This window comes from Pseudophryne corroboree, chromosome 2, assembly GCF_028390025.1.
Source record: "Pseudophryne corroboree isolate aPseCor3 chromosome 2, aPseCor3.hap2, whole genome shotgun sequence".
NCBI lineage: Eukaryota > Metazoa > Chordata > Amphibia > Anura > Myobatrachidae > Pseudophryne > Pseudophryne corroboree.
In genome coordinates, this window is record NC_086445.1 from 995198779 (window position 1) to 995211132 (window position 12354).

At 44.7% G+C, this 12354-nt stretch overlaps 1 protein-coding gene across 1 annotated transcript in view; it reads left to right on the plus strand.

The window, feature by feature from the left end:
* Positions 1 to 9246, plus strand: part of LOC135050211 (trifunctional purine biosynthetic protein adenosine-3-like) — an 82263-nt gene extending 73017 nt beyond the window's left edge. The window contains exons 11-17 of the mRNA XM_063956471.1: positions 113 to 265; positions 4334 to 4537; positions 4698 to 4829; positions 5363 to 5493; positions 6193 to 6334; positions 7598 to 7701; positions 8426 to 9246. Of these exons, the coding sequence (XP_063812541.1) occupies positions 113 to 265; positions 4334 to 4537; positions 4698 to 4829; positions 5363 to 5493; positions 6193 to 6334; positions 7598 to 7701; positions 8426 to 8608 (1049 nt within the window). The 3' untranslated portion in view covers positions 8609 to 9246. The remainder of the gene's footprint in view (positions 1 to 112; positions 266 to 4333; positions 4538 to 4697; positions 4830 to 5362; positions 5494 to 6192; positions 6335 to 7597; positions 7702 to 8425) is intronic.
* The last annotated feature ends 3108 nt before the right edge of the window (positions 9247 to 12354 follow it).

Genomic DNA, 12354 nt, shown 5'->3' on the forward strand with positions numbered 1-12354 from the left:
TTTACCCTTACCAATTCCCATGTCTCTTTCCTCTGAGCACAGCATCCTTTTGGACAAAGTTATTAATTGTTGAAAAAACTCAGTAATAATTCTTCTCTGTATATGTGTGTAGGAGAGATGATCATGAGCTCCGACATGGCGTACAGCCCCTCTCTACTCCATGCTCTCCAGTCCGGCCGTGTCAGAGCCTGTATTCCCATCGCTGCTGGGGGACTTGTGGGGAGCATTCTCCGTTGTCTGCCAGAGTCCTTAGCCATTATTATAGGTAAGCAATTGGGAAGGGTTCAGTATGGTATGCCGGCGGTCGGGCTCCCGGCGACCAGCATACCGGCGCCGGGAGCCCGACCGCCGGCTTACCGACAGTGTGGCGAGCGCAAATGAGCCCCTTGCGGGCTTGCTGTGCTCGCCACGCTACGGGCACGGTGGCGCCACGCTATTTTATTCTCCCTCCAGGGTGGTCGTGGACCCCCATGAGGGAGAATAAGTGTCGGTATGCTGGCTGTCGGGATTCCGGCGCCAATATACTGTGCGGCGGGATCCCGTCAGTCGGCATACTTAAGACCACCCATTGGGAATACTGCGGGTAAGCCTGATGATCCAGCCGGAAGACTTATTACAGTAGATGGTTGTATTTTAGGGGTCTATTCATGAAGCAGTGAAAAGAGTGGAGAAGTGAGCCTGTGGAGAAGTTGCCCATGGCAACCAATCAGCTGTTCTGTACAATTTTATAGAATGCAAGTTAGAAATATTAGTTCAATGCTGATTGGTTGCCATGCAACTTCTCCACTGGATCACTTCTCCACACTTTTCACTGCTTCAAGAATAGACCCCTTAGTCATATGACATGTGATACAGAAATAACTTCAGTCCTGCATAATATAGTTTAACATTTATATCTCTGCAGTCCCTGTCACCATTGCCCATTGCTGTAATGAAGGCACTGACAAAGCCAAGCGATGATACCTTTATCCAACAAGCGCTTGAGAGCAGCAGAAGATTTCTGTGACACCGTCCTTATATTTGATAGACTACTCGTTTTTGTGTTAAAACTAAGGCTGGCCATCAGTGGGCTGTCCATCGATGGTTGTCATTGATGACACCATCGGTGATGACCATTGATGGTTCGCCATAGATGGTTAATGTACTATCGATCGATGGTTTGCACCACTCGATGGCCACCGCTGAAAGGTGCTGGCTGGGCAGTGGGCCAATCAAAAATGGAGGTGGGGCTTAGTGTATGTCAGGGGCGGAGCTATGCACCTTGTCCCAATACCTTGCAAAAAAAAATATATATATATTCGTTTAGGCTGTGCCATCGATGGAGGGAAACCATCTGGTTCTATCCCATCAATGGCAAAAGCATTCAACATCAGCCATAAACCATCGATGATTAGGAATCATTGATGGTCTATGCCCATCCCTAGTTAAAATATGGACCAGTCTTTATAATCCTAGGCTGAGGAACAAGCTTTACTTACGCAACATCATGCAATCTACTGACGTGGGAAAAAGACTGTAATCTGTCTATGGGGCCCATATTTTATAGACCTCTCTGGGTAATCTGGGTGTTTGTGCAGAACACAGTTAGTCCAATGTAGGCATTAATAAATAATAAGATACCAATGGGACTTTGCTATGGAAAATAACACAGACTGTCAGGGAAATCACAATTTCTCCTGTGAGCTGACCTCAGAGTTGTGTATTGTCAAAAGTATAAATTATATGTGGTCTGGGACCCTGACATGATGTTGTTAAGGGATGTGGTCAAGATGCCGCCGGCCGGAATCCCGGCGGTCGAAATACCGGCGCCGGAATCCCGACCGCCACAATCCCGACATATTCTCCCTCTGTGGGTGTCCATGACACCCATAGAAGGAGAATATAATAGTGTGCCGAGCGGAGCGAGGCACCGAGCCCGCAAGGGTCTGCGTTCCGCTCGCCACCCCTGTCGGGATTGTGTGGTCGGGATTCTGGCGTCGGTATTTCGACAACCGGGATTCCGGCCGGCGGCATTTAGTACTGATCCCATTGTTAAAGGGGATTGTATTTCTACATGAAAAGCAGATATTGCCAAGGTCTGGACATTGAGGTCTGATAAGCCCAATTGGTTTGTTATGTCAACGGGGGCTCTGTAAACAGACCAGGGAAGTGTGACAAATGCCCTGACTGGAATGTTCAGAAATCCTATTTCCTGGCTAGCGTCATAAACCTCTGGAACTTCAATACACAACTCCATACTTAGAAAGGTGTGACACACAGATCACAAGCCTTCTACAGATATCACAAGGGGAGTGACCTTCCACTGCTGGATATGAATGGGCCCAGGAGATTAAGGGTTAACCTTTTCAAGAGGTGGGGGCTGATGTGCTGAGGTGTTGAGAGGTCTATAACTACGTGACTAATTGATAGATCCTTGTTCATTCTGGTGGAAGTGGCTACCAGTGCCTGGATGGATGTCTATTTTCTTTGTTAGGCTTCCTCACACAGAACTTAGGCCCTCATTCCGAGTTGATCGCTCACTAGCTACTTTTTGCAGCCGTGCAAACGCATAGTCATTGCCCACGGGGGAGTGTATTTTCGCTTTGCAAGTGTGCGATCAGTGTGCAGCCGAGCGGGGTGAAAAGTTGTTTTTTTTTTGCAGTTTCAGAGTAGGTCTGAACTTACTCAGCCCTTGCGATCACTTCAGCCTGTCCAGTCCCGGAATTGACGTCAGACACCCGCCCTGCAAACGCCTGGACACGCCTGCGTTTTCCCTACCACTCCCAGAAAATGTTCAGTTGACACCCATAAACGCCCTCTTCCTGTCAATCTCCTTGCGATCGGCTGTGCGAATGGATTCGTCGCTAGGAGCACTGCACAGCAACGATGCTGTTTGTACCCGTACGACGCGCGTGCGCATTGCGGTGTATATGCATGCGCAGTAGTAACCTGACCGCTGCGCTGCGAAAATCGGCAGCGTGCGATCAACTCGGAATGACCCCCTTAATGCACTACGTAAGAGTAATTAGGTTCTGATTTTCTTTATTCTTTTTGTTTATTGAGACTGCTAGTAACCTGTATTTCTTTTCTAAAACTCCTTATATTCTTTGTAATCTTTTTACCCTTGTAAACCCGAAGATATTTCTTAATTATTATAATAAAAATGATTAGTTCTGACTGCTGTGTTCTTGAACCCAACTCAAGCCAAGTGAAGTACATGTTCCCTATTTTTTCATGAGCTATTGAGATTTGTGGTTACAGGTAAAGCTAAAGACGCCTGCAATGTCCGTAATACGTTGAAACGTCTTTGCTGGTGGCAGCGGAGATTCGCACGGCGCTGGCGCAACTCTCGGATTGGTTTATCCGGAGAGTGGGGCGGCTGTGGTCTGTGACACGGACAAAAACATTGTGTTAGCAAATACTGCATCTCACCTTGTTGTTCTCTCTGAAAGGCGGGAATACTTGGGTATTTAATAAGGTGCAGGTTTTTAGAAGTGGAGATGTTGCCCATAGCAACCAAGTTTTGAGAGAATAGATAACTATACGGCTGTGCAGTCACATAGATGCATCCGACTCTGGATACAGACGGATCTTCGCATGGGACTCCTAATCCCAGGAGGAGGACCGAATTGTGATGTAGGGGTCTATTTACTAAGCCTTGGATGGAGATAAAGGGGGACATGTACTAAGCAGTGATAAAAGTGGAGAAGTGAGCCAGTGGAGAAGTTGTCCATGGCAACCAATCAGCTGCTCTGTATACTTTTATAGTATGCAAGTTATAAAATGTTACGTCAATGCTGATTGGATGCCAAGGGCAACTTCTCCAGTGGCTCACTTCTCCACTTTTATCACCGCTTAGTACATGCCCCCCAAAGTACCAACCATTCAGCTTTTAACTGTCATGTTACAGGCTGTGTTTGAAAAATGACAGCTGGGAGCTGGTTGGTTGATACTGTGTCTCCGTCCACTAACTTTATCTCTCCCCACGGCTTAGTACAGATGGGTCCACGGTTATCTTGACTAGTTTTCTGCGCCTAGGCACAACATGATTTATTAGCATAAACCATTCATCTATTGTTCTCAGCTGCAATGCAATACAGAGAACAATACAGCAGGGGATTAAGTCATTACAGCAGGGGATTAAGTTCGACTGGCCAGTCATAGTTAATCCTATTAAAGGTCAAGATAAATGTGGACCCATCTGTACATAGGCTACTTAGAATCAGGTTGTTGTTTAAGTAACTTGTAAAAAAACTGAGCTTGTGCCAGGTCTCCTACCTGTTATTTGATGTGTGAGACACAATATACACATTAATGATCATTGTATACTTCATCTCTTGCTTTATAATCTCAGACGCTCTCTGCTGGAGGATCCCGGCTGTCTTCTCCTGGCTGTACAAGGAAGGAGGCCTCTCTGAGCAGGAACTGGTCTGTCACTTCAGCTGCGGCGTAGGAGCTGTGCTCATAGCACAGGGGTCTGCGGCCCAGGGGATCCTGGCGGAGGTGCAGTATGAGCAGGAGGCGTGGCTAATGGGAACCCTTCTGCAGCATCACGCAGGTTACTCTCCTTGCTACTGCTAAAGGAACAAATGTAGATGTCATTCTAGAAGTAATCAGGTCCACATAGTGTTTCATTCCTTTGATGCAAAACGCACCTTGCAATGGGTGTGAACTTTTTTATTTGGTGTTTTTTGTTTTTCTTTGCTGTGTCGTTGCAGGCATGCCTCGCATACGAGTCTGTCATCTTTTGGAAGCTTTGAGATTGAACACGTTCCAGTTATTGAAAACTGTAATTGCAAACAAATCACCCGCTAAGATATCAAACGTGGCTGTGCTAATATCCCCCACAGGTAAGTAACTTACATTTACTGATCAATCTATAACGTGCTATTATTATCTGGTATCAACTGCTAGATGTACCCGGTACGTCATGCTCCCACACTCCCATATATCTGTGTCTCTAATGATAGACACAGATAGAGGCCTAAAATTCAGCTGCACAGAATGGGGCTCGCACTGAGGTACATGGCATTCGCGTGTAAATCACAAGCGCCAATGAGCCCCTTATACGGTGCATTTGCTAGGCTTGCTGAGCTGGAAGCATAACACACTTGCCAACACTCTCAGAGACTCCTGAATTTTTCTGGGGTGTCCCTCATCCACAATCACAACTTTATCTGAAATATTTTTATTTCTAATAAGCTCTAGTACCTGTTGTTATGGTATATTCCCTTTTTATTACTGAAAACAGAAACTTCATTTAAATGTGTGGTGTAGAGATTATTGGGGCATTGGCAAGTATATGGAAGGTGTGCCTACAATTGCCTAGATATTCTCATGGATAGTGTTGGGAGTCTGTCTCATGCATGTCTTTCTCTCTGAGGTACTAAACTGAAAATCATGATGGAGACAGTCCAGCAGCTGGGAAGCTGTGCGCGGCTGGCCCTTGTTATCTCTGATAAGACTGCGGTAGAAGAACTCAGAAGGGCTGCTGCAGCCGGAATCCCTACACGAGTAAGTATTACTGTTACAGCCTCTATAATTTGATACCATTTTTTTGTTATACTGTAGATAAAAAGCCTTTGCCACAACTTATTATACTACTTATTTGCCATTCATAAGACATTGGGGCAGATGTATTAATCTGGAGAAGGGATAAGGAAGTGATAAACCAGTGTTAAGTGCAAAGTGATAAAGGCACCAGCCAATCAGCTCCAATATGTAAATTAACAGTCAGGAGCTGATTGGCTGGTGCATTTTTTCACCTTGCACTTATCACTGGTTTATCACTTCCTTATGCCTTCTCCAGGTTAATACATCTGCCCCTCAGAACCAAAACAATAGTCATTCTCTGTAGCGGAATCAGCATTATTCTGCGTGTGAAAGCGTTGTAACGAAAAAGTATTAACCATTATAAAATGGAAAAACTATGACGCTGTGTCCAAGTTCTAACTTCACAAAGAAAAACACTTCATACTCCCTTTTAGGTCCCAAATAATCTGACAATATAAACTTTCTCCAGTTTGTTAATTTGGGTTCATCAAAGGTCACATGACTAGAAAATAAATAGTGTAACCGGTGCAAAATCCCTGTGAAACCGGGGAACCCTGTGTCCTAATAACTAATATTAATACAGAACATATGATAGTGAAGGACACGTCTATATTGGGAACGCAGCACATTGTCATGTCTCGTCGTGATGTATCATGCCAGGTGATTGACCATACCATGTTCGGGTGCCAGGCAGAATTTGAGAACATAATCTGCAAAGTTCTGGAGGAGTTCTCCATTCACCTGATCTGCCTCGCTGGGTTTGGCCGGACGTTGTCACACCAATTTCTGAATAGATGGAAAGGTAAAGATTGCCAAGAGTTTGTGTCAGAACCCCAAACCTGTTCACTTTGCTCAAATTTAGGTCACAATTTTAGCTCAAAAGTTTACAATTTATCGTAAATATTTGAACTTTAAAACCAGTTTGATGCGCACTTTTAGAGACATGTGATCATCTTTACCCACGATGTTCTCAGAAGATAAGAAAATTATGTAGAAGGCAATCCTGTCTTTCATATAAATCACCTGACCAGATTATTCCAAGATCTCATTTTTAAAATATAAAGACACCAGTATAGTCAACTATAGCGTGCAAGCCAAAATGTGTTGGGAGTTAGCGGGGGTTTAGGTCATTGTTGACGAGAGTAAGATAAAAAGTCAAAGGACTAAGGGTGTAATTCAGACCTGAACACTCCTCTGTGAATTTTCGGAGGTTTGCAAACAGATAGTCGCTGCCCAGACAGAGTGAAAACCCTACCCGTGCACGTCTACGTTGCCTTGCGAAAATCTCTGCGAACGCAGATCAGCGTCAAGTCCGTTCGCAACTCACTCACCATTGAATGATTTTTCCATTCTGTGCAGACTGTGCGTAGACCAGGACTTACTCCTACAGTGTGATGAGAACAGGCTGATCGGGGCCGGAGCCGACGTCACACACTCTCCCTGAAAACGCTTGGGCACGCCTGCGTTTTTCCCGACACTCCCAGAAAATGGCCAGTTACCACCCACATCCGCTTCCTGTCAATCACCTTGCGTACGCCTAGCGATCAAAAAAGTGGCTGGATTTTTTTGCAGTTTGGCCTCGCGCATGCACAATACGAACTGTACGCATGTGCAGCCGATCAATAATCGTCCGCCTTGCAAATTCACACAGCAGCGTTCAGGTCTGAGTTGGGCCCTAAATGTAATAAGCTGCGAGAAGCCGGAGGTGTGGATGTTTATTCGAGTATGCCCGTATTTTTAAAGCGGCAATTATTTATCATCCAAGCCAATATAATCAAATTGGGGGGGGGGGGGGGGGGTGTATTTTAATGGTGAATATCATTCAATTCAAGATCATGTTTTACATACAGTAAAACATAAAAAAAAATTCATTCAAAACATACCTGGAATTACACCTTCCACTTGCAGATTGGCAGAAAATTGGAGCATTGTACGAGGCCAGTGATTATAATGCGCCTGTAGACCCAAATGGAGGCAGAAAATGAGCATCACAAGTCTGATAAATCCGTTGACCATGCATCCTTATTGCAGTTTCAGTGTTGCATCTATAACCTTTATTGTTTAGGAAAACTTCTGAAACTCTACACAACACTTTTTCCACCGTCCAAAGGGGAGCAGCGGCCCGCGGCGGATGCAAGAGTCTGCGGCTGCACAGTCTGTTTCATGCTTGTAAGTATTCCCTATACAAAGTAGGAACATTTACAGGGAAATACATTATAGAAACTTGTACCGGTCCCTGGAAATTAGAGACAGTTGCTAACTACTGTACATGTATGTACTATGGGACTAATTCAGACCTGATCGCTGTGCTGCAAATTACACTGTCCTGCGATCAGATAGTCACCGGACAGGGGGAGTGAAATCTGCCCAGTGCAAGTGTGCAATTGCATGTGTGCGCTGTGTGAAAATTCCCCTCGGTCAGCGGACAGCTGCAAAACCAGTCGCATCACACTCACCATCTAATAATTTTTCCATAATGTGCAGTGTGTGTGTAATCCAGAACTTACTCCTACAGTGTGATCCAAACTGGCTGACCGGGTCCAGAGCTGACGTCACACACCCTCCCTGAAAACGCTTGGAAACCCCTTTCTTTTTTCCCAACACTCCCAGAAAACGGGCAGTTACAACCCACAAACGTCCTCTTCCTGTCAACCGCCTTGCGAACAGCCGTGCAATTTAAATATTCGCACCATCCTGTCGCTATTTGGCGGCATGTGTGCGCATTGCGATGCATACGCATGCGCAGTAGTTCGATAATGGCCCACTTCGAAAATGCACAGCAGCAATCAGGTCTGAATCGGACCCTATGACACATGCAATGTGTCCTGCTGTACAGATAGGTATTGTGTTCACATGCTCAGTTGGTTAAAGACATCATCACCTGTTCATGTAGGATGGCTCTCCTGCTGGACCTATAATCCTACAAGAGACCGTTGTAGGAGACTCGGAGGTCCCATTGTGTGAGCAAATGGAAGAAGCAGAACAGAGAGCAGTCAGCAAAGCACTTCACCTGGTGGCCAGTGGAACATTAACCTTAGGTGTAGATGGACACATCTCCTGGAAGAACGTGGAGTAACCTCATAACTGTCCAGTATCAATGTCTGCCATGATCTGGCTGTGCTACATGTTATATATTGTGTCTCTCGCTGCCTGTGGCACTTGTCCCATCTGTCCCCTATGTTGGGTTTTAAAAACAACAGAAAGTCCCTGTACTTACATATAATGGTTTCCAAACAGTAGAAGTTTGTATGCAGCTTAAACTGGAGCTGGGATTTTCACCGCATGCCGGTAAAATACAGTGTGTCGTGCAATGTTTCTATCTAATATCATGCAATGGTTAAGATATATTTACTGCACAGTAGTAAAAATAGGATTTTGGTACTTACCAGATAAATCCTTTTCTTTGAATCCAGGGGGGGCACTGGTGTACTCTTGGGATATGGACAGTGCGATAGCAGGGATAGGCACATTTAAATATTTAAATTAGTAACCCTCCACCCCCTCCATACTCCCAAAGGTACCTCAGTGTTTTTTTACTGAGCCGAAACAGGAGCGATAGAGAGGATGAACAATGGAGAATTACATCTATAACATAACGGTCAACTATAATGTTGACACATAACATAACAGACAACTAGAAAGTTGACACGACAATAGATAACAATCACCTTAACATTTGAACAAGTCGCTGAGAATGTGTTACCATAAGAACTATGGCCATAACTAGGTCTTGTAGAAAGCTGTCAATAAATACCGCCAGGGGCTGTAGAACAGAGCCCCTGGCAGACATTGGCCTACCAAGAGAGAGATTAGACGCCAACTGTCAGACACTACTACATATGTGAAATGTGAAACAAACCCTATGTTGCGCATCAAGCGCAGGGTGGACAAGACTATTGAGTACGCTGTTAATAATGGCTGGCTGAACGGGTGTCCCACTTTTTGAAGGTGGAACACCCAGTCTGTCCAGTCATTTATACACTTCCAAAGGTGCACAAATCGCTTAAAAATCCCCCTGGTAGGCCAATAATTTCTGCCAGGGGCTCTGTTCTACAGCCCCTGGCGGTATTTATTCACAGCTTTCTACAAGACCTAGTTATGGCCATTTCAAGTTATTTGAGAGACACGGGTGATTTCCTTGAAAAGCTCTTACATCTAAAAGACATCTCAGATGACACTTTGCTTGTCACCATGGATGTATCAGTGTTGTATACTATCATCCCTCACAATTTGGGTATTGATGCAGTGAGAAAATTGATGTCCACTAATATTGTTCAGGGCCTGCCCATCGAGTTCATTTTAGAATTGTTACAGCTAGTACTGGAGAATAATCACTTTATGTATGAGGGAGATTATTTTATCCAAGCCGCCGGGACCGCAATGGGTTCTAATGTGACCCTGGCTTATGCAGGGATATTTATGCATGAATATGACACTACCAATATTCTACCAGCTTATGGTGATAGGATTGCATATTACAAAAGATTCATAGACGACATCTTTTTACTGAGGAGGATTTTTTTCAATATGTTGGAGCACTTAAATTCATTGGACTCTACTGTCCGGTTTACTGGACAGGTTGAGAGACAGTCTATTAACTTTTTGGATTTGATGGTGTTCCGTGAGGGTACCGGCCTGGGGACTACTCTATATCGGAAGGATACAGACAGAAATTCGCTGTTGTTTGCTACGAGTAATCATCCACCAGCATTGAAAGATAGTCTACATATCTCGCAATTCATGCGAGTATTGCATAACACCACCAATTCGGTTATTGCAGAAGCACAAATCGTTGAAATGAAGGAACATTTCCTCGATAGGGGCTACAAGAAGAGCACAATTATCAAGCCTTGAAGAGTGATAAATTGCACTGTGATAAAGTACCAATCAGCTCCTGTCATTTTTCCCACAGCCTGTAACATGGCAGTTAGGAGCAGATTGGTTGGTACTTCATCACTGTGGCAGTTGGTGTACTAGCTTACAGTGTAATCTAAAGTTGGTCTGTCCCATCTTTCTCTCTCTCTTATCTGAAAGTAGGGACTCCTCTAAATGTACAATATCACTTTTACTGAACCTTACAGTGACTGCATTATACATTCTGTGTAAGTGCATAACATGTGTGGCACATACAGTGGCTATAGAAGATAATCAGCTGCCTTGAGCTTTTTCACACTTTGATGTAGGACGACATGGAATCATGATGGATTTAATTGAAATGTATTTCCACTATCAACACAAAGGGGCAGATTTCTGCTTGTACCTCCATTAGCTGCGAGCAGAAGTGAACTAGCTAAAGGCAACACGCACAGCTGCTGGGAGGTGTACCGGAGAAGAGGGGGGGGGGGGGGGGGGGAGATTTAATAGCAAACAATTTGAATCCAGCTATTGGTCATAATTAATTAGAAGCAAGATTCATCTGCAAAGGACTCACTCCAATCATTCTATACATCACAGAGCTGCGTAAGAGCACAGTTGGCCATGAGGGAAGTGGGAAGACGGGTGTAATCTTTCCATTAACTAAAATCACAAAGAACTATTTACTAGTTTAATCTCCCATAGCCAAATTCTTAGGAGAGCCAATGAAACTGAACCATCAGAAAGGAGAGGTGTCGCAAAGTATATAAACTTTGTTGCATGCACAAAATTACAACTAATGTATACAATTACCTTCAGGCTGTATGTATAAAGTGTATATGAAACAAATGCATTCTGTGTTTAGACTTGGGTCCCATCGCCATGATATCTCATTATGGTACGCAAAATACAGAACAATGTGATATCCAAAGGAATAAGTCAAATGTGTAATAGCGTGTACACACGGTGAAATTTTGTCTTACGATTTTGACTATATAGTCAAAAGCGTAAGAAAAGTTAGTGCAGATCACAAGGTGAAAGTCCGTTTGCAATCCCATTGCGCGGTCGGCATCGCAAGAATAGATACTGTGCAGGCAAGTCAATTTTGACTCTATAGAAGAGATAGTCAAAATTGACACTTATAGGCCCTACACACTGGCCGACATCACTCAGATATGAACGAGATACCGTTCATATCTTTGAGTGTGGAGGAACCAGCGATGAACGATGCACGGGCCCGCGCTCAGTCATCGCTGGTGGCCCGTCGGCTGTGCATGCAGGCAGGCCTGCACTGCTACGGAGCAATGTGACGGGGAGGGGTGGGGGGGGGGTGAAGAAACTTCACTCCCCCCCGCCGCCGAGTCGCCCGTATCCGCAACTCGGCGGCGGATCGGCCAATGTGTAGGGCCCATTAGTCAAAATCGCACATAGTGTGCTTGCGATATTGACTATGTGCCGACGTAGCCCTTGTCGCATAGTGAGAATTGGGCATAGCCTGAATCTTACCGTGTGTATGGGCCATTAGGGAATGCAGCGAGGCAATCAGATTGTTCCTTAGGGTGTAATGGGTTGCAACTTCACTTTCTCTCAAAGATTTGATACGTTTGCCCATATATACTAAGAGGTGTATGTACTAAGCCTCGCAGAGAGCTCCTAACTGTCACGTTACAGGCAGTATCTTAAAAATGACAAGAGTCGATTGGTTGGTACTTTGGGCCTAATTCAGAGTTGATCGCAGCAGCAAATTTGTTAGCAGTTGGGCAAAATCATGTGCACTGCAGGGGGGGGGGGGGGGGGGCAGATATAACATGTGCAGAGAGAGTTAGATTTGGGTGGGGTGTGTTCAATCTGAAATCTAAATTGCAGTGTAAGAATAAAGCAGCCAGTATTTACTCTGCACAGAAACAAAATAACCCACCCAAATCTAAACTCTCTCTGCACATGTTACATCTGCCCCCCCCTGCAGTG